Source organism: Trachypithecus francoisi, unplaced genomic scaffold, assembly GCF_009764315.1.
Source record: "Trachypithecus francoisi isolate TF-2019V2 unplaced genomic scaffold, Tfra_2.0 Lachesis_group3, whole genome shotgun sequence".
Lineage (NCBI taxonomy): Eukaryota > Metazoa > Chordata > Mammalia > Primates > Cercopithecidae > Trachypithecus > Trachypithecus francoisi.
The window spans coordinates 35,451,508-35,476,765 of NW_022681468.1; the positions used below are offsets into that span (position 1 = coordinate 35,451,508).

Genomic DNA, 25,258 nt, shown 5'->3' on the forward strand with positions numbered 1-25,258 from the left:
CTATCTTTTTTCTTTCTGCTTCAAACCCTTAGATTTCCCTGTCCTGAAGAGGTGGCTAAAAGGGAACTCTTCATCTGACTCAGCCTTAACAGAAAAATCACTGAAATGTGTAACCCCCCAACAGCCCCAACTTCCTCCTATTCCTTAATCCTCTTCCTCTACTATTCCAAGGAAAGTGTTCTATGGCCTCTGATCATTTCTTTCCAGACCTATCTGTCATTGTTTATCTCTTCCCTGGCATCCTGCAACTTTCTAACATCTGTCACATTTGTATTGCCATCACCCTAACCTAAATTTTCATCACTCAAACCTAAATTAGCAACAGGTTCTCTACTCTCATTTTTCCCTAATATAATTCATCCTACACATCTGTGTCAGACTCATCTTTTGAAAACACCACCCTTGGCCGGGCGCAGTGGCTCACACCTGTAATCCCAGCACTTGAGGAGGCTGAGGCAGGTGGATCACCTGAGGTCAGGAGTTTGAGACCAGCCTGACCAACATGGTGAAATCCCATGTTGGTTCTACTAAAAAATACAAAAATTAGCTGAGTGTGGTGGCAGGAGCCTGTAATCTCAGCTACTTGGGAGGCTGAGGCAGGAGAATTGCTTGAACCCAGGAGGCAGAGGTTGCAGTGAGCCGAGATCATGCCATTGCCCTCCAGCCTGGGCAACAAGAGTGAAACTCTGTCTCAAAAACAAACAAACAAAAAAAAACCCACCATCTTTCTGATGTGTCAGTTACCAGTTAAGAATCTGCTGCTTTTCAAGTTCAGGGCAAACTGCTATATTAGGTAGGTTCCTAAGCCCTTTATCAACTAGTTCCAACTTATTTCTCAATGTCCAGTCTAGTTAAACCAGTTTGCTTAACACCATCAAACAAAATATTCTTATTCTCCTTTCCCCAAGTCTCCTCATCTGTAATTCTTGGCACATACTGAACTTACCAGCTTGTTAACCCAAAACTTGGACATCATTCAAAGTCTAACTACAGAACCTCAAGAAAGAATAAAAAATTGAAGACTAAGCATGGTGGCTCATACCTGTAATCTCAGCAGCTTGGGAAGTTGAGGTAGAAGGATCTCTTGAGGCCAGGAGTTTGAGACCAGCCTGGCAAAATCACAAGACCCTATCTCTAAAAAATTTTTAAAATTTAGCCAAGTGTGGTGGTGCATGCCTGTAGTCCCAGGTATCTAGGAGGTTAAGGCGGAAGGATCACTTGTGCCTAGGAGTTTAAGGCTGCAACATGTTATGCTCATGCCACTGGACTCCAGACTGGGTGACAGAGCAAGACCTTGTCTCAAGACAAATTCAAAATAAAAATAAAAAATAAATTTAAAAAACTGATTCCAGCTTAAAGCAACTTTCCCCTTGCCTAGACCTAGTGATCTATGCGGGCAGTCTCCACATGCTACTTCAAAGGTTCTTCTATATTACCACCTCAGATATAGAAAGCCATTTTCACTTAAATGTTTTATATCCCCAGATGGACTGTAAACGCTAAAGCATTCAATTTTCTACCTCTCTTTTCCTTTAACATGTCTGACAGAATGTAGCACAGCACTAGGCACCCAACAGTTACTTAATAAAACATTGCTGAAGAGTGAGAAAAGTATTTGTGTGTATTAAATAAAGATGTTACTGCTATTATAGGAAACACGTAAGTAAATAAAGTTAAAAGATGCAGACATCAGAATGCCAGGCAAAATGACAGATGAACATCAGTCAAGTAAGTTACAGGGGATTTAATCTTCTTAGGAGTTCAGCACACAGAAGGAAGGGCTTTACAATGGAAAAAGTACACAAGTAAAGTGACATATTACCTCTTATTAATAAATGATATTTTCTTATTAAAACACTGCGAAGAAGAGAAGCTAAAGACTCTAATCACTCTGAGCCAGCAAATAGCTCAATGTTACCCTGAACTGGAAGGAACAGTCAAATTACACCGTGTGCAAGCTGGCTCTGGCCTTTTCTTTATACAAAACCTTATCGTCCAGTTACACTTAGGATCTTAAACAATTAGAGGCTTTAAAATTAGAAAGCTTTTATAAACCTATAAAGACCGTCATTTAGCATAAATTTAATAAATATGCTTTTATTGACATTTTATAATACATAAAACTCTGCAGAAAATAGGTAAAACCAGGTCATCACACACATGAAAGCCAGCAAAAACAATGACTTCAGAGATAAAACAGGAAGAAGGATAAAGGAACACAAGCTACATTTAATTCTCTGTATAGGATTACAGGGCACTACCGGGCCCACACATTTTACTTTTTTAGAGACAGAGTCTTGCTCTGTTGCCCAGGCTGGAGTGACATGGTGTGATCATAGCTTACTGCAGCCTCGAACTGAAGTGATTCTCCCTCCCATCTCAGTCACCTGAGCAGCTGTGACTACAGGCAAGTGCCACTACGCCTGGCTAATTTTTAAAGTACTTTTTTGTAGAGATGGGTCTCGCTGTGTTGTCCAGGCTGGTCTCAAACTCCTGACCTCAAGCCATCTTCCCACTTTGGCTTCCCAAAGTGCTGGGATTACAGGCCTGCACCATTGTGCCTGGCCTGCCAATCACCATATATATCTTTAGATTCAGGTTTTTTTTAAAAAAATCATTTGTTAAATGGAAATTTCTTTCAACTTACTGAGGAGGAAAAATTTTATTTTACATATTTAACATGTTTACATTTACATACATGTTTCAAAACACATAGAAGTGAAGTGGCCATTTCATTATTTTCCACATTTCTCTTTGGCAGATCAAGGATTCTGAGAAAGTACAGATGGTATGGAAGAAAGATACCCTGAGAGAAGGCTAGCTTTGCACCAGCTCAGTCCTCTTCCTTCCTTTCTTCCTTCCTTCTTTTTTTTTGAGACGGAATCTTGCATTGTCACCCAGGCTGGAGTGCAGTGGCGCGATCTTGGCTCACTGCAACCTCTGCCTCCCAGGTTCAGGTGATTCTCCTTGCCTCAGCCTCCCAAGTAGCTGGGATTACAGGCACCCGTCACCAGGTCCAGCTAATTTTTTTGTATTTTTAGTAGAGACAGGGTTTCACCATGTTGGCCAGGCTGGTCTCAAACTCCGGACCTCATGATCCACCCGCCTTGGCCTCCCAGTGCTGGGATTACAGGTGTGAGCCGCTGCGCCAAGTCTCCTTCGTTTCTCGCATAAGCAAACATTCACACATGTACACACACACACACACACACACACACACACACACAAACCAGGATGTCAGGGGGAAACTAGAGACGCTCACCCCTTCCCAGGATCAGAAAACACAGAAAAGGTCATTAACTTCTGCAGTTACTCTGTTCTTGAACTCACAACACTGTCCTGACCATGAATAAGGTCAGGTAGGAGAAACTTACAAAACTCCCTCAACTATAGGCTCACAAGTGTGAAATTCGACCATCCTTGTTTCTCTTTCTCTCCCTTTTTTTAAGACACAGGGTCTTCATCTGTCACCCAGGCTGAAGTACAGTGGCACAATCATAGTTCACTGCAGTCTTGAATTCTTGGGCTCAAGCAATCCTCCCATCTCAGCCTCCCAAGTAACTGGGATTACAGGCACATGCCACCACCATGCCCAGCTAATTTTTAAGATTTTTGTAGAGACGGGGTCTTGCTTTGTTGTCCAGGCTGGTCTCAAACTACTGGGCTGAAGCAATCTTCCCATCTTGGCCTCCCAAATTGCTTGGGATTACAGGTGTGAGTCACCACGCCCAGCCTACTTCAAATTGAAACTGGCAAGAATCACAAGAAACATGTCTTGGAGCCCAGTGTGGCCAACTATGTAATACAGCCAGAGTCCAATACCACCCAACGGTGTTTCTCATTTGCTGTTTGGAATAAGGCATATGAATAAAACCACTTATTCCTACATCAACTTTCCAAGATAAGATTTTATTAAAAAATATAACTCTATGGGAAAAAAAATTAACACATAGTAAATACAAGGAGATTAAAAATCCTTCTAGACCAAAATTATTTTGTTTTGTTTTAAGCTCAATCCCATAATTTGTTTAAACCCTAATTTGGAAATAATTTTAAACCTTCAGTAAAGTTGCAAGAATAGTTATAAAAAATCCATATATCCTTTTCTCAGATGGACCTACTGACTAACATTTTGCCCCATTTGCTTCATCATTTATACTCATGCTCTCTGTACACACACACATTCTTTTTCTGTAACATTTAAAAGTAGTTGGCCGGGCGCGGTGGCTCAAGCCTGTAATCCCAGCACTTTGGGAGGCCGAGACGGGCGGATCACGAGGTCAGGAGATCAAGACCATCCTGGCTAACACGGTGAAACCCCATCTCTACTTAAAAAAAAATACAAAAAACTAGCCGGGCGAGGAGGCGGGCGCCTGTAGTCCCAGCTACTCGGGAGGCTGAGGCAGGAGAATGGCAGGAACCCGGGAGGCGGAGCTTGCAGTGAGCTGAGATCTGGCCACTGCACTCCAGCCTGGGCAACAGAGCGAGACTCCGTCTCAAAAAAAAAAAATAAAATAAAATAAAATAAAATAAAAGTAGCACAAACACATCAATAACCCTTTATCCCCAGATACTTCAATGTGTATTTTCTAAGAGAAAAGATACTTTCTTACATAATCACAGTAATCAACATTGACACTTTTTCTAATTTTCTTGCATATTGTAATTTTGTCAACTGCTCAATAACGTACTTACTTCAGGGCATGTTTCCTTTCCAGGAAGGCTCTGGTAGAGAATCACACATTTCACTGCGTTGTATTTAGTCTCTTTTCATCTGGAACATTTCCTCTCCCTTTGACTTTTATGATATTGCCATTTTTGGATAATATATTCTCTTCCTTTCAGGGTTCCTGGATGAACTGTTATAAAGGTGATGATGCTTCTCAGGGTATCACATCTAGAGGTGCAGGATGTACATCTGCTGCTCACTGGTGGTGTTAATTTTGAATTATATCCTGGACATTGCCAACATTATCTCGTGGATAGTCAGATTTTGTTATATTCCTCCAAAGAGTGACTTTTTTGTTTGTTTTGCTTTAAGCAACTTGGTTGGATTAAAACTGCAAACTGTCTTTTGGGTTGCTGCTCAATTTTCAGTTTAATTTTGTGTGTATGTGTGTGTGTGTGTGTGTGTTTTGTTTGTTTTTGAGACAGGGCCTCCCTCTGTTGCCCAGTCTGGAGTGTGGTGGTACAATCTTGGCTCGTTGGCTCACTGCAATCTCCCTGTCCTGGGCTCAAGCTACCCTCCCACCTTAGTCTCCTAAGTAGCTGGGACTACAAGCGCAGGTCACCACACCCAGCTAATTTTTGTATTTGTTGTAGAAAAAACGTCTTGCCATGTTGACTAGGCTGGTCTCAAACTCCTGGGCTTAACCCATTCACCCACCTTGGCCTCCCAAAGTCCTGGGATTACAGGCATGAGCCACTGCAGCCAGTTCAGTTTAGTTCATAATTATCTTCAGTTGAGTTACCTGGAGTCTGCCCATGAAAGCATGGTTCAGGGTCAGCTAGAGACTGAGGCAGTTCATATACAGAATTTGGGGGTGAGTTTCTCTTCTTTCTAGGATTCTCCCTTATTTTCAGTGCTGTAACCACTGAAACTCCTGAACTCTGTCCTCTGGTTCTTCAGTCTAGAAAGATTGAGTTTTCTATCAGAGCTTTAGCTGTCCCACAGGGGGCTGACTACTAAAAGCAGTAAAAATAGGAAATGCACCCTGTTCCAAGTGCTGACTCCCCTCCAGAATTTGCTTGCTTTGGGTCGCTCTCCACTGTCTTTAGCTTGTGGTTTTTTGAATTCTGTCCAGCGTTTTTAGTTACCTGTAAGGAGGCTGATCTGACAGCTTACTTGGCCATATCAAAAGCAGAATGCTTGTGACCTTAATTTTGACTATCCAATCAAGGTATTACCTGATTTCTTCATTTAGCTACTTCTTTCCCCTTGAAGCCAATAAGGAAATAAAAATTTGTCCCCTACATTTAACATTCATTGATGATGTGTGCCTGAGTCAACCTTTACTGAGGGTTGCAAAAGTGAGTATTTTTCCAACTCCAGCACTCTTTCCACATTTAACAATTGGCATTAACCATTCTACTATAAGCAAATACGTGCTCTTTCCCCATATATATAATATATATTATATTTTATATACATATTATATAATATTATAGGTATTGTTAATTATAATATATTATTAATTATAATATATATTATATAATATATAACATACATATTATATATCAGATGGGCTCATGGATTCCCATTTTTTTCTTTTTTTCCTTTTTTTTGAGATGGAGTTTCATTCTTGTCTCCCAGGATTGAGTGCAATGGCACAATCTTGGCTCACTGCAACCTCCGCCTCCCAGGTTCAAGCAATTCTCCTGTCTCAGCTTCCCCAGTAGCTAGAATTACAGGTGTGTGCCACCATACCTAGCGAATTTTTGTATTTTTAGTAGAGATGGGGTTTCACCATGTTGGTCAGGCTGGTCTTGAACTCCTAACCTCAGGTGATCCACCCACCTCGGCCTTCCAAAGCACTGGGATTACAGGTGTGAGCCACCGCGCCCAGCCAGATTCCCATTTTTTGAATGGTTTATACTTTATTACTGTTTTTAATTATGTTGGTGCTCAACTTATCCCAGATGTGGCCAATGGGAAACCTTTTAAGAGGGTTCCTATATCCTATGACATGCTCCCATCTTCTTCCTTCCTTCTGTTTTTTTCAGTACTAGATGTTCCAAGCTCACTTGTACTTACCCTGCCCCTGTCCTAGAATCAGTCCTGATTCGTCTCTGAAGAGCCCTGGCATGCTCATGATAGTGGGATGTCTTTAGTTCTAGGCCCCATCTCCAGACACAGCTAGGACATATACACACACACACACACACACACATGTATATACAAATACATACACATAAACAAATACATTTAGAAATCCCGAGTCCAATACCTCCAATTCCAATCCATCCCTATAGGGGTTCTTTCTTGCCTTGCTCCACTCCATACTTGTGTGTTCCTTCTTCCACACTTAGAACCCTGACTCCACCAACATCAACACGACCCATTTACTCAATCCTATAAAACATCTAAAGCAGCTTCAGAACAGTTCTGCCCATTCCATTACAAAACAACAATAACAACAACAACGAGTTCAGTATTTGTTTATAGTTTTCTCCCAGCTCTACCCAAGACTAAACATATACAGTCAAATACTACATTCATAATTTACTTGAATTAGTTTTTTTAAAATCTCTTCAGTGTGACTGTATTATTCATTTGAAATACAATTCATCTGTTGTATGGGAGTTAGTGCTCCCATCCGTATTGGTTTCAGTCTATTTTTTGAATATGTAGAATATTAACATGTTTCCAAAAGTCAGAACTATACCAAAAAGGCATGCTCAGGGGAATATCATGTGCTCCCCAAACCTTCTGCCCTCTCATACCCTCCACCCCACCCCATGCAGTTAATAAATATCTTTTGTTTGCTAGCCAGTTCTTCTGTTTCTTTTTTGTAAAGATAAGTAAATACAGTTGACCACTGCACCGAACAATGTGGAGGCTGGAGTGCTGACCCCCTACACAGTCAAAAATCCACATATAACTTTTCATTCCCCAAAAACTTAACTACTAATAGCCTACTGATGATCAGAAGTCTTAATGATAACAAAATCGATTAACATATATTTTGTTATATGTATTAATACTCTATTTTTACAAAAAAGTAAGCTAGGTAAACGTTATTTAAAAATCATAAGAAAGAGAAAATATATTTACTATTAAGTGGAAATGGGTCATCATAAAGGTTTTCATCCTCATCATCTTCACACTGAGTAGGCTGAGGAGGAGGACAAGGAGGAAGAGGAGGGGTCGGTCTTTCTGTCTCAAGGGAGGCAGAGGTAGAAGAGGTGAAGGAGGTGGAAGGGGAGGCAGGAGAGGCAGGCACACTCGGTATAACTTTTATTGAAAGAAAATCCATGTATAAATGGACTCACACAGTTCAAACCCATACTGTTCAAGGGTCAACTGTATGTTTTTCTTATTTCCCCTTCTTTCTTACACAAAACATAATATATGCTAGATGATCATTACATTTTTTGCTTTTTTTTTTTTTTTTTCCATTTAACAATACCTCCTGGGAATCTCTCCCTATCAGTTCACAGATACCTGAATCTTTATTCTTTTGTTATTTTTTTTTTACAGCGACAGGGTTTCACACTGTCACCCAGGCTGGAGTGCAGTTATGCGGTCATAGCTCACTGCGGCCTTGAATTCCAGTTTCAAGTCATCAACCTACCTCAGCCTCTCAAAATGCTGGGATTAAAGGGGTGAGCCTCTGTGCCCCGCCTGAATCTTTATTTTTTTCTACAGCTACATGGTACTCCATTATGGTACATACCATAGTTCATTCAGCCAATCTCCATGACTGAACATTTAAGTATTTTCCAATGATAAATAATGCTGCATTGAATAATCTTGTGCATACGTATTTTCATACTGGAGCTGTATTTGAGTAAATCCCTAGAAGTGGGATTTTTGGTCAAAGGGTAAATACATATGTGGTTTTGTTAGATATTGCCAAATTCCTCTCCATGGGCATTGTACCATTTTGCACTGGCACCCCAATATATGAGTGCCTATTCTATCACAGCTTTGCCAGTCGGGTGTATTGTTAAGCTTCTGAACTTTTGCCTGACAGGTAAGAAATGGTATCTCAGCATAGCTTTGATTTGTATTCAAGTGAAACTGAACATCTTTTTATATGTTTAAGGGCCATTTTAATATCTTATTGTGATTATCTGTTCATGTCTTTTGCCTGCTTTTCTGCAGATTTTTCTGTTGACCAAAGATTCTTAGCCTGGGGTCTATAGAGGTGAGTACAGGTAGAATTCAGGGGATGTCTGTGACTTTAACTTGAAAAAAATGCATTTTTATTTTCACTAACCTCTGAAATTTAGTATTTCCTTTATCTTTTTTTTTTTTTTTTTTTTGAGATGCGATCTTGTTCTCTTGCTCAGGCTGAACTGGAATGCATTGGTGTGATCGTGGCTCAATGTAGCCTCAACCTCCTGGGCTCAAGTAATCTTACCACCTAAGCCTCCTGAGTAGCTGCAACTATAGGCATGCCCCATTATGCCTGGGTAATTTTTTTTTTTTGTAGAGATGGGGTCTCAGCACATCTCCCAGGCTGGTCTTGAACTCCTGATCTCAAGTGATCCTTCCCCCTCAGCCTCTCAAAGTCCTGGGATTATAGGCATGAGCCATCACGCCTGGCCACATTTCCTTTACTTTTATTATCATTATTATTTTTGAGACAGGGTCTCACTTTGTCACCTAGGCTGGAGTACAGTGGCGTGACCTCGGCTCACTGTAGCCTCAACCTCCTGGGCTTACGCATTCCTCCCGCCTCAGTCCCCCTAGTAATGGGGACTACAGGTGCGCACCACCATGCTCAGCTAATTTTTGTATTTTTCTGTAGAGACGGGGTTTTGCCATGTTGCCCAGGCTGGTCTCAAACTCCTGAACTCAAAAGGATCCGCCCGTCCTGGCCTCCCAAAGTGCTAGGATTACAGGTGAGTCACTGCAACTGGCCCTGCATTTCCTTTAATTATGAATGTAGACAATAAACCATAAGCAGTATCAGCACTATCTTTACTGTCCAGTAGAAATCAGACTGATCAGGTTATTTTACGGTTGTAGATTATCTTTAAATTATTGTTTTCACTCATCACTACTTTAAGGACTTAGAGAACTGCTGCCACGCTGCATGACTACAGCTTTCCTGTCTGCAGATGCTCATGTGGCGGAGCTGGACAACGATCAAGTAGCTCTGTATCTAACAGCCACTCAGCCACCAAACAGCGACAGTCACAGGGCTCTCCAACCAGGGACCAAGATATTTATGCTGCTTTCCAATATTTCCTATCTGCAAAATTCCCTGCTGACATATCTGAAAAAAAGATGTCTACAAATCAATCCTTGGAGAAGTTTTATAACTCTCAAATTTATTTCTATCACCATGGGATCAGAGTGTATCATGTATCAGAATCCTTTATTAATATAAATTGCACGAAAAATGTTGACCTAGCCAAAGATGAATTCATTGATCTTAAAACAAAATAGTTACTATGACTGAAGTTAAATTTGAAAAGTCTTGGGGAATTCTAGTTGTCCTTTAGAGAAGCTTATGATTCCTTAAAAAGCAAGCTACAAATGCGTTTAGGTACATTTGTAAGAAAATATCTTTGTAAACCCAAGATTTTCTACACCAATAACCAACAAAACAAAAACTCAAAATCAACCGGATGTTTAACTTGACATACATGTTGCCTTGTTACAGACTACCTCATAATTTAATGTTCTTAAGCCAAGCATATTATTATGTAATAGCTAGCATACTAATGTCCTAGAAAATAAAATTCAACTCTAACTTGTTTAGGATTTAAATGTATTATCTCATTATTTAATGCACTGATAAAGATATACATTACTATATCACAAATTTGTTCTGTTGTTTTAGTAACTGTATTTCAACATAGGTGTTTTCTCTGTGATCCTAGGTACTATGTTTTATACATTTAAAAACAATATTCCAATAAAAGGTCCACAGTCTTTAGACTTCCTAAGGGCTCCATAGCAAAAAACTAAGTTAAGAACTTCTGCCCTAGACTCTCAACCAAATGTGGCAGCTTTAAGACAAGCAAAGTAATAAACCAATAAACACTTATTTGTGCCACATGCCACAACTCACTAGCTCTCCCCACTTAGTTAAATGTTCACTAGAACCCAAGGAAGACAAGAGTTTTAGCACTAAATATGGCCACCGATACAGACTGAAATATTTGATCATTTTTAACTTTCTAAACTGCAAATGTATTGCACTGCCCAGAAAGCCTTGGAGCCACTCACCGTCAGTAGGATGCACATGGGAGTTACCAATCTGGTCCACCAGCAGCATGAAAACGAAGCCCAGTACGAGGGAAACACCAATATAGGCATGCAGCTGTGTGTGGTCGTGGCTGTGCTCATGTTCATGGACAACTGATTTTTCTGCTGCTTTGTCTGATGTAATCACATCATGTGTTTCACTCGCTTGGTGGTGTTTTCCTAGAGCAGAATAAACCATAAAGAGAAAATATGTTTTTCCCCTAAAAACATTTTCATGTAGGAGTTTCCATTCTTTGTATTTCAAGCTCTACTTACTTTACTGTAAAGACATCCACTTTCTATATTGTAATCCAGCCAATCATTAACTCCTTCAACTTAAAGTTCATGATGAAAAAATTCCCAAATGTCTTCTGCCTTTGGCATGCAGACCTTCTGACTGCCTATTATTCTCAAAACCTGGGAAGTGGAAGCAAATCACCATGCAAGAAAGCAATCATATTCCCAAAGGGACACCATCCCCAAATATTCCTCTGTCTGAGAAATTCATGCCAATCTCACCAGAAAAATTGGCAAATGAAGAGCAGTAACAATGAAAATAATTGCAATCAAATTCATCTAGTTTATACCTAGGCTGATATAAAAATTTCAAATAAGGAACAAATTGAGTAGAAAATTTTTAGCTTTATAAAACATCAGCAGACAATTGCCAGCAAGAAACCAAAAGGGCAGAGCAGTTTAAGAGGCACATCCTTCAGTCTAAATTCAGTTCTAGAAATATGGAGGATGGGAGACTCTGAACTGCAGTAAATGATACCTGGCCAGTTGATAATCCCAGTTTACAGTAACATATTTGTCACTTAAAACATAAATGCTTCAAGGCCAAAATGCCTACCTTTGCTGTATTTCATGAATAGAGAATAACATACTAGATATTTATAATTTATAATCAGATTAAGCAGTTTAACTAACCCTTTTTATTTTTTATTTATTTATTTTTTTGTTTTTTTTTTTGTTTTTTTTTTTTGAGACGGAGTCTCGCTCTGTCGCCCAGGCTGGAGTGCAGTGGCCGGATCTCAGCTCACTGCAAGCTCCGCCTCCCGGGTTTACGCCATTCTCCCGCCTCAGCCTCCGAGTAGCTGGGACTACAGGCGCCCACCACCTCGCCCGCTAGTTTTTTGTAATTTTTTGTAGAGACGGGGTTTCACCGTGTTAGCCAGGATGGTCTCGATCTCCTGACCTCGTGATCGCCCCGTCTCAGCCTCCCAAAGTGCTGGGATTACAGGCTTGAGCCACCGCGCCCGGCAACTAACCCTTTTTAAAAAAATTGAGACAAGGTCTCATCTTTCACCCAGGCTGGAGTACAACAGTGGTGCAATTATGGCTCACTGCACCCTCCACCTCCCGGGCTCAAGCCTCCCAAGTAACTGAGAAACCACAGGCAAGTACCACCATAACCAGCTAATTTGAAAATTTTTTTGTAGAAATGGGGTCTCCCTATGTTGCCTAGGCTGGTCTTGAAATCTGGGGCTCAGGTGATCCTCCCACCTTGACCTCCCAAAGTGGTGGGATTACAAGTATGAGCCACCATGCCCAGCCTAGAGACCCTCTCTCTTAAAAACAAAACAGGCCAGGTGCAATGGCTCATGCCTGTAATCGCAGCACTTTGGGAGGCCAAGGCAGGCAGATCACGAGGTCAGGAGATCAATGCCAACATGGTGAAACCCCATCTCTATTAAAAATACAAAAATTAGCTGGGCATGGTGGCACATGCCTATAACCCCAACTACTAAGGAGGCTGAGGCAAAAGAATCGCTTGAACCAGGGAGTCGGAGGTTGCAGTGAGCCGAAATCGTGTCACTGCCCTCTAGCCTGGCAACAGAGCGAGACTCTGTCTCAAAAAAATAAAACAAACAAAACAAAACAGTTTCACAAAATAATATCCAACCTTACAACAGTTACAACGCACTCTCCTGTTTCTTTCTTTCTCTCTCTCTCTCTTTCTTTTTGAGACAGCATATGGCCCTTTCACCCAGACTAGACTACAGTAGTGCAATCTCAGCTCACAGTAACCTCCATTTCCTGGACTCAATTCATTCTTCTGCTTCGGTCTCCTGAGAAGCTGGACTACAGACGTGAGCTACCAAATCCTGCTAATTTTTATATTGTTTTTGTGGAGATGGAGTTTTGCCATGTTGCCCAGGCTGGTCTCAAACTCCTGAGCTCAAGTGATCCACCCACCTTGACCTCCCAAAGTGCTGGGATTACAGGCTTAAGTCACCATGCCTGATACTATTCTTTTCTTTTTGAGACAGAGTCTCGCTCTATACCTAAGTTGGAGTGCAGTGGCATGATCTCAGCTCACTGCAATCCTGTGCCTCCAGGGTTCAAGTGGTTCTCATGCTTCAGCCTCCCGCGTAGCTGGGTTTACAGGTGTGCTACATGGTGAGTTCTTGCGAGATCTGATGGTTTTTAAGGGGTCCTTCCCCTCTTCACTCAGCACTTTTCCTTCCCACCACCTTGTGAAGAAGGTGCCTTGCTTTCCCTTCGCTTTCCGCCAGGATTTTAAGTTTTCTGAGGCCTCCCCAGCCATGCTGAACTGTGAGCCAATTAAACCTCTTTAATGACCTTTATAAATTACCCAGGCTTCAGGGCCTTTTGTGGTTGCATATGGATTTTAGGATCATTCTTTCTATTAAGGTTTATTTGGCTGGCTTATAGTTCTGCAGGCTGTCCAAGCAGCATGAATCTGAGGATCTCAGGAAGCTTCCAATCATTGCAGAAGGGGAAGAGTCACAAGTCAGCATGTCAAGTCAGAAGTCAGCATGTCACAAGACAAGAGAGGGGAGGGGTGCCATGCTCTTTTAAACAACTAGTTCTCCAGTTAAATTACAGAGGGAGAACTCATTAGCAAGGGGACAGCATCAGTATGTGTATGAGGGATCCACCCTCCTGACCCAAACACCTCGCGCCAGGCCCCGCCTCCAACACGTGTTGATCACATTTCAACATGAGATGTGGAGGGGACAAATGCCCAAACCATAGCAAATGCCACTGGAATTATGATAGGGATTGCATTAAATCTGTAGATCACTTTGGGTAGCATGGATATTTTAACAACGTTAATTCTTCCAATTCATGAACACAGAATACCTTACTTATATCTTCTTCAATTTCTTTAATCAATGTTTTATAGTTTTCAGCACATAGATCTTTTACCTCCGTGGTTAAATTTATGCCCAAGTATTTTATTTTATTTTATTTTATTTTATTTTCTGATGCTATTTTGAATGAAATTGTTTTCATAGTTTCTTTTTCAAAGAGTTCATTGTCAGTGTATAAAAATGCAACTGATACTTGTATGCTGATTTTGTATCCTGCAACTTCACTGCATCTGTTTATTAGTTCTAATAATTTTTTGATGGAGTCCTTAGGTATTTCTATGTATAAGATCATCTCATCTGAAAACAGAGGACAACTTTACTTCTTCCTTTCCAATCTGAATGCCTTTTATCTTCTTTTATCTGCCTGATTGTTCTGGCTAGGGCCCCCTACATTTTATTTAAATGTAGAGTAAAGTGATAGACAAAGCCACAGATAATCATACCTCTATAAAGAATCTGACACATGGCATTCCTACAGAAGAGAAAAAATGAGTAAGATAATCTATATTGAGCCATGCCTGACAATAGCAGTTTTGACAATACATCACATTTATATTTTCATCTTTGACCCAATAGTCTACCTTCCCAAAAACACCAATTCTAACAGTCCAAAGAATTTTGAGATGTTTTCAGATTTTGGCTCCACAGTAAACTGCTGCATTACCCAATAATCTTTGAAGTTCTTAAAACTTGTTTCTATAGAGTTTTTTTTTCACATGAAAACTGATAATCATCTAATTCCAGTGATTTTAGAGCTATAATTACATATGAGTAAGAGGTTCCTTTTTACATTAATTAGTATTCGGCCAGGCGCGATGGCTCAAGCCTGTAATCCCAGCACTTTGGGAGGCCGAGACGGGCAGATCACAAGGTCAGGAGATCGAGACCATCCAGGCTAATACGGTGAAACCCCGTCTCTACTAAAGAATACAAAAAACTAGCCGGGCGACGAGGCGGGCGCCTGTAGTCCCAGCTACTTGGGAGGCGGAGGCAGGAGAATGGCGTAAACCTGGGAGGCGGAGCTTGCAGTGAGCTGAGATCTGGCCACTGCACTCCAGCCTGGGCGACAGAGCCAGACTCCGTCTCAAAAAAAAAAAAAAAAAAAAAAAGAAGGGAACACTTCCCAAATCTAAGAGGCCAGCATTACCCTGATAAAACCATACATAGATGTTGTTAGAAAGGAAAACTACAGGCCAATATTATTCATGAACAGAAACACAAAAATCCTTAATAAAATATTAGTAAATTGAATCTAGCAGCATATAAAAAGAATTATATACAATAACTAGGAGGTGAGTATATGCAAGTCTAGTTCAACATTTGAAAATCAATTACTGCAATTCACTCCACTAACAGACTGAAAAAAGCATCTGATGAAATTCAACAACCATTCAAGATAAACACTCTCAGCACACTAGGAAGAGAATGAAACTTCCTCATATCATTAAAGTGGCCATACTGCCCAAAGCAATCTACAGATTCAATGTTATTCCTATCAAACTACCAACATCATTTTTTACAGAACTAAAAAAACTATTCTAAAATTCATATGGAACCAAAAAACAGAACAAATAGCCAAAACAATCCTAAGCAAAAAGGACAAAGCCAGAGGCAACACATTACCTGATTTCAAACTATACTGTAAGACTACGGTAACCAAAACAGTGTGGTCCTGGTACAAAAACAGACACATATACCAATGGAACAGAATAGAGAACCCAGAAATAAAGCCATATACTGACAGTTATCTGATCTTCAACAAGTCAACATGGAGGACTCCCTAGTCAATAAATGGTGCTGGGATAGTTTGCTAACCATATGCAGGGTAATGAAACTGGACCGCTACCTTTTACCAAATACAAAAACTAACTCAAGGTGAATTAAAGATTTAAATGTAAGACCTCAAACTATAAGAATCCTAGAAGAAAACCTAGGAAACCACTCTGGACATCAGCCTTGGGAAAGAATTTATGACTAAGTCCTCAAAAGCAATTGCAACAAAAACAAAAATTGACAAGTAGGACCTAATAAAACTAAACAGCTTCTGCACAGCAAACTATCAAGAGAATAAACAGACAACCTACAGAATAGGAGAAATTATTCACAAACTAGGCATCTGACAAAAGTTTAGTATCCACAATCTATAAGGAACTTTAAAAACTGAATAAGTAAAAGACAATCACATTAAAAAATGGGCAGACATAAATAGACCCTTCTCAAAAAGACATATAAGCTGCCAACAAACATGAAAAACTGCTCCAAATCACTAAGCAGTAGAGAAATGCAAATCAAAACCACAATGAGATATCATCTTATACCAATCACAATGGATATCATTAAAAAGTCAAAAAACAACATGCTGGCAAGGCTAGGGAGAAAAGGGAACACTTACACACTGTTGGTGGGAATGTAAATTAGCTCAGTCACTGTGGAAAGCAGTTCTGGAGATTTATTGAAGAATAAAACAGAGCTAACATTCAACCCCGCAATCCCATTACTGTGTATCTATCCAAAAGAAAACAAATCCCTGTACCAAAAAGACACCATGCACTCTTATGTTCATCACAGCACTATTCTGGATAGCAAGGACATGGAATCAACCTAGTTGCCCATCAATGGTGGACTGGATAAAGAAAATGTGGTACATATACACCATGGAATACCATTCAGCCATATGAAGAACGAAATCATGTCCTTTGCAGCAAGGTGGATGAAGCTGGAGGCTATCACCCTAAGTAAATTAATGCAGGAACAGAAAACCAAATACCACATGTTCTCACTTATAAGTGGGAACTAAACATCAGGTACTCATAGACATAAAGACAGCAGTAATAGAAACTGGGGACTACTAGAAGGGGAGGAAAGGAAGACGGCAAAAGGTGAAAAATTATTGGTATGCTCAGTGCCTGGGTGATGGGATCATTTGTAGCCCAAACCTCAGCATCATGAAACAGACCCAGGTAACAAACCTGTACATGTACTGCCTAAATCTACAATAAAAGTTTAAAAAAAAAAGAGAGAGAGAAAAAGGAAATCCATAAAAAATCTATACCTAACCTCATATTTAATGAAGGACTGAATGAAAGTAAGGCAAGGATGCTCATTTTCATTCCTAATCAATCTCATAATGGATAGTCTAGTCAATGCAATAAGGAAGGTTAAAAAAAAAAAAAAAGGCAGCTAGGAAAGGAAAAGGTTAAGTTGTCCCTATTCACAGATGACATGATTATTTATGTAGCAAATCCCAAGGAATCTACAAAAAAGCGCCTATACGAAATGAAATTTCTTATACTAGAACTTCCTATATGCTAGAATACTAGACATTGAAAACATTATAAAAGTAATATTTACAATTACTAAAAACCTAAAATATTTAGGCATAAATCAATTAACTATCTGCCGATCTGTATGCTAAAATTACAACACTGATGAAATAAATCAAAGAAGATCTAAATAAACAGAGAGATATATGGGGCTCATGGATTGGAAAATACAATATTCTTAAGATGTCTCTTCTCCCCCAAATTTATAGATTCAACTCAGTTTCAGTTAGAATCTCAGCATGATTTATTCTATAGATATTTGACAAGCTGATTTTAAAATGTTTATCGAAAGGCAAAGAAGTTTACGGAAAGCCAAAACAATTTTGAAAAATAAGAACAAAGTGGGCTGGGTGGGGTGGCTCATGCCTGTAACCCCAGCCAAGGTAGGAGGGTCGCTTGAGGCCAGGAGTTCAAGATCAGCCTGGGCAACAGAGTGAGGCTGTCTCTATAAAAAGTTTAAATAATTAGCCAGACATGGTGGCATGCACCCGTAGTCCTAGCTGCTGGAGAGGCTGAAATGGGAGGATTGTTTGAGCACAGGAGTTCAAGGTTACAGTGAGCTATGATCACGCCACTGCACACTCCAGCCTGGGTGACAGAGTGAGACCCTGTCTCAAAAAAAAAAAGAGAAAACTAAGAACAAAGAAAGACTCCACTACTTGATTTCAAGATTTGCTATAAAGCTACATCAAGACAACGTAGTGCCAGTAAAAGGTAAACATACAGATCAATAAAACAGAATAGAGAATCCAGAAATAGACCAACACGAATACAGTTAATTGATTTTTGACAAAAGTGCAAAGACAATTCAATAGAGGAGGGATGTTTTTTTCAACAAATGGTGTTAGAACTACTGAACATCTACCCATATGCCAAAAAATGAACTTTCACCTGCATTCAAAATTATATCAAAATAAATCATACAATTAAATGTAAAACTGAAAATCATAAAAGTTCTACAAGAAAACAAAAGAGATAGTATCTTTGTGAATCTGGGCTCAGCAAGGGGTTTTAGATATGACACCAAAAGCAAAATCTCAAAAGAAGTAACTGATAAACTGGACTTCATCAGAATTAAAAACTGCTCTCTAAAAGTTACTGTTAAGAGAATGAAAAGATAAGCCATGAACTAGGAGAAAATATTTGTAGAACATATATCTGATAAAGGACTTGTATCTAGAATATATAAAGGATTCTCAAAACTCAATAATAAGAAAACTCAATTTTTAAAATGAACAAAATGTTTGATATTACCACAGAAGCTGTAACAATGGCAATTAAGCATATGAGAAGATGTTCAGCATCATCACAGGGAAATGCAAATTAAAACCACATTGAGATATCACTACGCTGCTATTAGAATGGCTAAAATAAAAAATTAAAACAAAACAGACAACACTAAGTGTTGACAAGGAAGGGGAGAACTGGAACTCTCATCTATTATTGATGAGAATGCAAAATATTACAGTCATTTTAGAAAGAGTTTGTCAGTTTTTTAATGAAATTAAACACATATTTGTCATGTGACCCAGCAATCCTACTTGTAAGTATTCTTTCGTCTTGCTCTGTTGCCAAGGCTGGAGTGCAGTGGCACAATCTCAGCTCACTGCAACCTCTGCCTCCCAGCCTCATGCAATCCTCCCACCTCAGTCTCCCAAGTAGCTGGGACTACAGGTGTGCAGCACCACGTGTGAGTAATTTTTTGTAAGGACAGGGTTTCACTATGTTGCCCAGGCTGGCGCTTGTAAGTATGCAAGAAGAATAAAAACTCATGTTCGGCCGGGCGCGGTGGCTCAAGCCTGTAATCCCAGCACTTTGGGAGGCCGAGACGGGCGGATCACGAGGTCAGGAGATCGAGACCATCCTGGCTAACACTGTGAAACCCCGTCTCTACTAAAAAATACAAAAAAAAAAAACTAGCCGGGCGAGGTGGCGGGCGCCTGTAGTCCCAGCTACTCGGGAGACTGAGGCAGGAGAATGGCGTAAACCCAGGAGGCGGAGGTTGCAGTGAGCTGAGATCAGGCCACTGCACTCCAGCCCGGGCGACAGAGCGAGACTCCGTCTCAAAAAAAAAAAAACTCATGTTCATACAAAAACCTGTACATTAATAGTTACTTTATTCATAGTCACCCAAACCAGGAACCACCCATATATATGTCTTCCAACTGGTGAAAGAATAGACAAATATGGTTCATGCAAACAACGAAATATTACTCAGGTACAAACTATTGATACACAGAACAATATAAGGGGACTTCAAAAAGCTTGTGGAAAAATGGAATTAAAAGATTAAAAGATTTAAAACTATAAACTTTATTACTGAACATAAGCTCTATCAAGTGTGAGACACTTTTGTAAATGATGATACCAGCTATTTAGTTCACCCCTAAATAACTGAGGGTCCTGGAAATTTAATCATGTCAATGCAGTCTTTTTTACATTATTAACTGAAGAAAAATGGGTACCCTTTATAGATTTTAAGATTAGGAAACAAAAAGAAGTCGGAAGGAGCCAAATTAGGACTATAAAGCGGGTGCCCAAAACTTTCCTGTTGAAAAATCTCACAAAATTGCCCTTGTCTGATGAGAGCAACGAGCAGGAAAATTGTCGTGGTGGAGGACTCTCTGATCAAGCATTCCTGGTCATTCTTCTGCTAACACTTTGGCTAACTTTTTAAAAACACTCTTATAATACGCCGATGTTATGGTTCATTGGCACTCTAGAAAATCAACAAGTAAAATGCCTTGCACATCCCCAAATACTGTTGCCAGTGACTTTTGCTCTTAACCGATCCACTTTTGCTTTGACTGACCACTTCCACTTCTCAGTAGCCATTGCTTTGAATGTGGTTTGCCTTCAGGATCGTACTGGTAAAGCCATGTTTCATCTTCTGTTACAATTCTTTGAAAAAAATGCTCCAGGATCTTGATCCCACTTGGGTCCCATTTCCATTCAAAGCTCTGCTTTTGTCTGCAGCTGATCTGGGCACAACCGTTTTGGCACCTACTGAGTGGGAAGTTTGTTCAATGTAAAATTTTCAGTCAGAATTGTGTAAGCTGAACCAATTTACAGGGCTATGGGGCTGGCTAATTTTTGTGCTGTTAATTGTTGGTCTTCTTTAGTTAGGGCATGAACAAAATTAATTTTTTCTTTGAAAATAGGTGTAGGCCAGGCGCGGTGGCTCACGCCTGTAATTCCAGCACTTTGGGAGGCCGAGGCGGGCGGATCACGAGGTCAAGAGATCGAGACCATCCTGGCTAACACAATGAAACCCTGTCTCTACTAAAAAATACAAAAAACTAGCCGGGTGTGGTGGTGGGCGCCTGTAGTTCCAGCTACTCGGGAGGCTGAGGCAGGAGAACGGCGTAAACCCGGGAGGCAGAGCTTGCAGTGAGCCGAGATCTGGCCACTGCACTCCAGCCTGGGCGACAGAGGGAGACTGTCTCAAAAAAAAAAAAAAAGGGAAGAAAATAGGTGTGGATGGTCTCCTGCTGCAGGCTTCATCTTCAACATCATCTTGTCCCTTCTTAAAACAAGTTAGCCATTTGTAAACTGCTGAATTCTTTTTTTTTTTTTTTTTTTGAGATGGAGTCTCGCTGTTTCGCCCAGGCTGGAGTGCAGTGGCGCGATCTCGGCTCACTGCAAGCTCCGCCTCCCGGGTTCCCGCCATTCTCCCGCCTCAGCCTCCGAGTAGCTGGGACTACAGGCGCCCGCCACCGCGCCCGGCTAGTTTTTTGTATTTTTAGTAGAGACGGGGTTTCACCGTGTTAGCCAGGAGGGTCTCGATCTCCTGACCTCCTGATCCACTCGCCTCGGCCTCCCAAAGTGCTGGGATTACAGGCTTGAGCCATCGCGCCCGGCCTAACTGCTGAATTCTTTGGGGCACTGTCCCCATAAACTTTTTTTTTTTGAGACAGAATCTTGCTCTGTTGTCAGTGCAGTGACGTGATCTCGGCTCACTGCAACCTCCGCTTCCTGGGTTCAAGCGATTCTCCTGCCTCAGCCTCCCAAGTAGCTGGGATTACAGACATGCGCCAGCATGCCCTGCTAATTTTTGTATTTCTAGTAGAGATGGGGTTTCACCATATTGGCCAGGATGGTCTCAATCTCTTGACCTCATGATCCACCCACCTTGACTCTCAAAATGCTGGGATTATGGGCGTGAGCCACCACACTCGGTTCCCGTAAACTTTTTGTAAACCATCAATGATTGTACCATTCTTACACCCAACCTTCCCCATAAATTTGCTGTTTGTTCTTGTTTCAATCTGAGCAGAATTCATGTTGCTCTGATATGGGCTCTTTTCAAACTGCTGTCTTAACCTTCTTAGTGCTTCTAAGTAGATCCTGTTCAGACATGTTATAAAGAGTTAGCGCAAGCTTATTTTAATGCAAAAAAGTTTTTTGAAATCCATGCATAGTTTTTCCATAATAAACATTTTCCCTTCATATACTGACCCTCAAATGCATTATGCTAAGTAAGAAGCCAGACCCAAAGTTTACATGATTCCATTTATGACATTCTGAAAAGGCAAAACTATATAGACAGAGATCAGTGGTTGCCAGGGGTTGGGAGTGAAGAAAAGATTTTATTACAAATGGACAGCACAAGCATATTTTTTGGGGTGACAAAACTATTCTGTATCTTGATTGCAGTGGTGATAACATCACTCTCTATGCATCTGTCAAAACTTGTAGATGTGTACACCAAAAAAGTGAATGTAAAATATATAAATGAAAATATTTTTTAAAAAATTTAAATGACTTAGGGCTGGAAACTAATCTATGATGAAAGGTTAAAGAGAATGTTTATTTTCAGAAATGACCTATAAAGCACTTTGTAATCTGTTTTCAAATGACACCATAAAATTATTCTGGCTGGGTACAGTGGCTCACACCTGTAATCCCAGCACTTTGGAAGGCTGAGGTGGGCGGATCACTTGAGCCCAGGAGTTCGAGACCAGCCTGGGCAATATGGTGAAATCCCGTCTCTATTAAAAAATCTGAAAACTAGCTGGGTGTGGTGTCATGCGCCTACAGTCCCAGCTACTTGGGAGGCTGAGGTAGGAGGGTCACCTGAGCCTGGGGAAGTCAGGGCTGCAGTGATCACACCACTGCACTCCAGCGTGGGAGACAGAGTGAGTCCCTGTCTGGAAAAAAAAAAAAATTATTTTGGGTCAAAAATCAGGAAAACTGAAAATAAGGGAATGCAACCTTTGGTGTTATTTTATGTGTGTGTGTACCTATGTGTATATATGTAAACACATGTATACAAAGTATATATAAGTATATACACTACACACATATACATACACACACACACAAATGTATGCGTATATATTGGTTTTTGTCCACAGTTCCTGGTTCATAACTTACATAGCCCTTGTTGCAGTCTTTTGTTATACTGTTGGGTGTGGTAGGCCTCAAGAGCAGGCTTCCGACCTTCTCCTGCCCTCTTTTCACCTGCCCCAAGGCAGGACTTGGGGTCTTAAGCTCCCATGAGAGGGTACGATCCTAAACCCTGAGGGGAGGAATGCTAACATCTTGAAGCTTCTGTAAAAACCCAAGAGGACAGGGTTCAGGGAACATCTAGCTAGCTGAACACATATCAGGGCTGACAGAAAGGTGAAGAACTCATCCATGTGCCAGGAGGGTGGTGCACCCCAACTCCACAAGGTCAGAAGCTCTAGCACCCAGGACCCTTCCATACCTTAGTCTTTGTATTTCTTCATCTGGCTGTTTGGCTGTTTATCTGTATCCTTTAAAATATCATTCTTAGTAAACTGGTAAATGTAAGTGTTTCTCTGAGTTCTGTGACCCACTCTCACAAATTAACTGAACCCAAAGACAGGGTTGTGGGAATCCTAACTTTAAGCCAATTGGTCAGTTCCAGAGGCCTAGGCTTGCGATTGGTGATGGATGAAGAAGGGAGCAGTCTTAGGGACTGAGTCCTCAATCTGTGGGATCTGACACTGCCTCCAGGTAGACAGCATCAGAATTAAATTAAATTGGAGGACACTGGCTGGTGTCCACTGCCTGGTAGTGGGGAGATATCTCATGCATCTGGTTACAGAAGTTTTCTTCTGTGTTTACTATTGTTGTCATGTGAGAGCAGAGGAAAAATATGGTTAGAGAGAGTTTTTCTCTACACACAACCTAACACATGGTAGATAATTTTAGTCTTAAACTACACCTGGGCTGGGTGTGGTGGTTCACACCTGTAATCCCAGTACTTTGGGAGGCCAACGTGGGAGGACCGCTTGAGTCCTGGAATTGGTGACCAGCCTAGGCAACAGAGGGAGACTCTATAGCTCCAAAAAACAATAAAACATTAGCCAGGCATAGCAGTGTGCGTCTATAGACCCAGCCACTCAGGAGGCTGAGGCAGGAGGATAGCCTAAACCCAAGAGATTTGAGCTGTGATCGCAAAACTGGACTATAGCCTAGGCGACAAAGTGAGACCCTGTCTCAAAACAAACAAATAAAAAAACAAACACAAAACCCCCAACTATACCTGAAACATGGTTTGTAAATTATATCTCAAACTGATATTAAAAATAACACAAAGAAACTATACTTGAAGCACTTCTTTCCTCTACTCCAGTGTTTCTAAAACTTGTTTCATAAGAATCACAGACAACTTGTTAAAAATAGATATTACCTTTGGGAGGCCGAGGAGGGCGGATCACCAGGTCAGGAAATCGAGACCATCCTGGCCAACACGGTGAAACTCCGTCTCTACTAAAAATTCCAAATAATTAGCTAGGTGTGGTGGCGGACGCCTGTAGTCCCAGCTACTCATGAGACTGAGGCAGGAGAATGGCGTGAACCCAGGAGGCGGAGCTTGCAGTGAGCCGAGATTGCACCACTGTCTTAAGCCTGGTTGACAGAGCAAGACTCCACCTCAAAAAAAAAAAAAAAAAAAAAAAGACCTTCCCAGGATCCTTCCCGGAGATTAAGGAATCTAGGCTGGAAGTCAGGAAATTATACTTTTAAAATGTACCTCTTCCTCAAGGAATTTTCATTATCAGATAACTTTAGAAAACAAAGTGCCATTCATAAAAGGACAAATACTAGGACAGTGATTTCTATAGTGGAATCACATCCTAGAAAAATTCAAGATGACCCACTAGAATATGAAAGAAAATATTGTTCTTCTATGTATATTTAAATCTCAGGCCTCAAAAATATTCCTATTTTAGGAGTGTATTTTATAATGTACACATCAAATCAGTGCAATAGTGCATGTAAATCATTCCCCACTCCTCCTGTAGGATGTGTGACCATAAAAAAGTAGAGACCACTGCTGTAAGGTAGAGACCACTGATTTATTATTGTTCCCCAACACAGCTGACCACTCCTCAGCCCCTATCCTATGTTGCAACACTTCTGCAATCCTCATTTATATCTGCCAAAACTCTTTGTCTATCAAACCCCGGCCTAAGAGCATCATCATTCTGGATGAAGGACACAGTTCTTTTCCTCTACCAATATGTGAAAAAGTATTTATTATATTGTATCTAGTAAGAAATTTGGAAGTGCCTACCTCTTTATACTATTCTTAACATCTGGTAGACTTGGCGCTTGAGGATTCAGCTCACAGATTTAACAGCTGTGATGTCAATCCTTCACAGGAAACTGTGAAGTTTCATGACATGTAGTAATCAGATTTTGCTAAGTTGCAAATGTGAATCAAGTATGCTTTTCAGCTGTATGAAGGACCAGATTACTTTGCTGGTGAGTGAACCAAGCTGACCACCAAGCCTTTACTCTCACACAGCTACACTGTTCCCTCTGCTTGTTGCTATTAGGGTCAGGAAAGGCCTCTTTAATTTTTCAGTTATCCTTTACTGCATGGGTCCTCACCAATTATCTATAAAGTTTACTGT

The 25,258-nt window shown here is 40.6% G+C and overlaps 1 protein-coding gene across 4 annotated transcripts in view; it reads right to left on the minus strand.

The window, feature by feature from the left end:
• The window catches only part of SLC39A9 (solute carrier family 39 member 9), a 66,975-nt gene that overhangs the window by 10,697 nt on the left and 31,020 nt on the right, over positions 1-25,258 (minus strand). For 3 of the 4 annotated variants that reach the window (XR_004431535.1, XM_033187608.1, XM_033187607.1), the window contains exon 3: positions 10,907-11,104. Coding sequence is in view for 3 of the 4 variants with exons in the window: in XM_033187607.1 (XP_033043498.1) it covers positions 10,907-11,104 (198 nt within the window). In the remaining variant the exon portion in view is untranslated. Of the gene's footprint in view, positions 1-10,906; positions 11,105-11,200; positions 11,342-25,258 lie in introns of all 4 variants that reach the window. The other variant, XM_033187609.1, reaches the window with a different exon arrangement.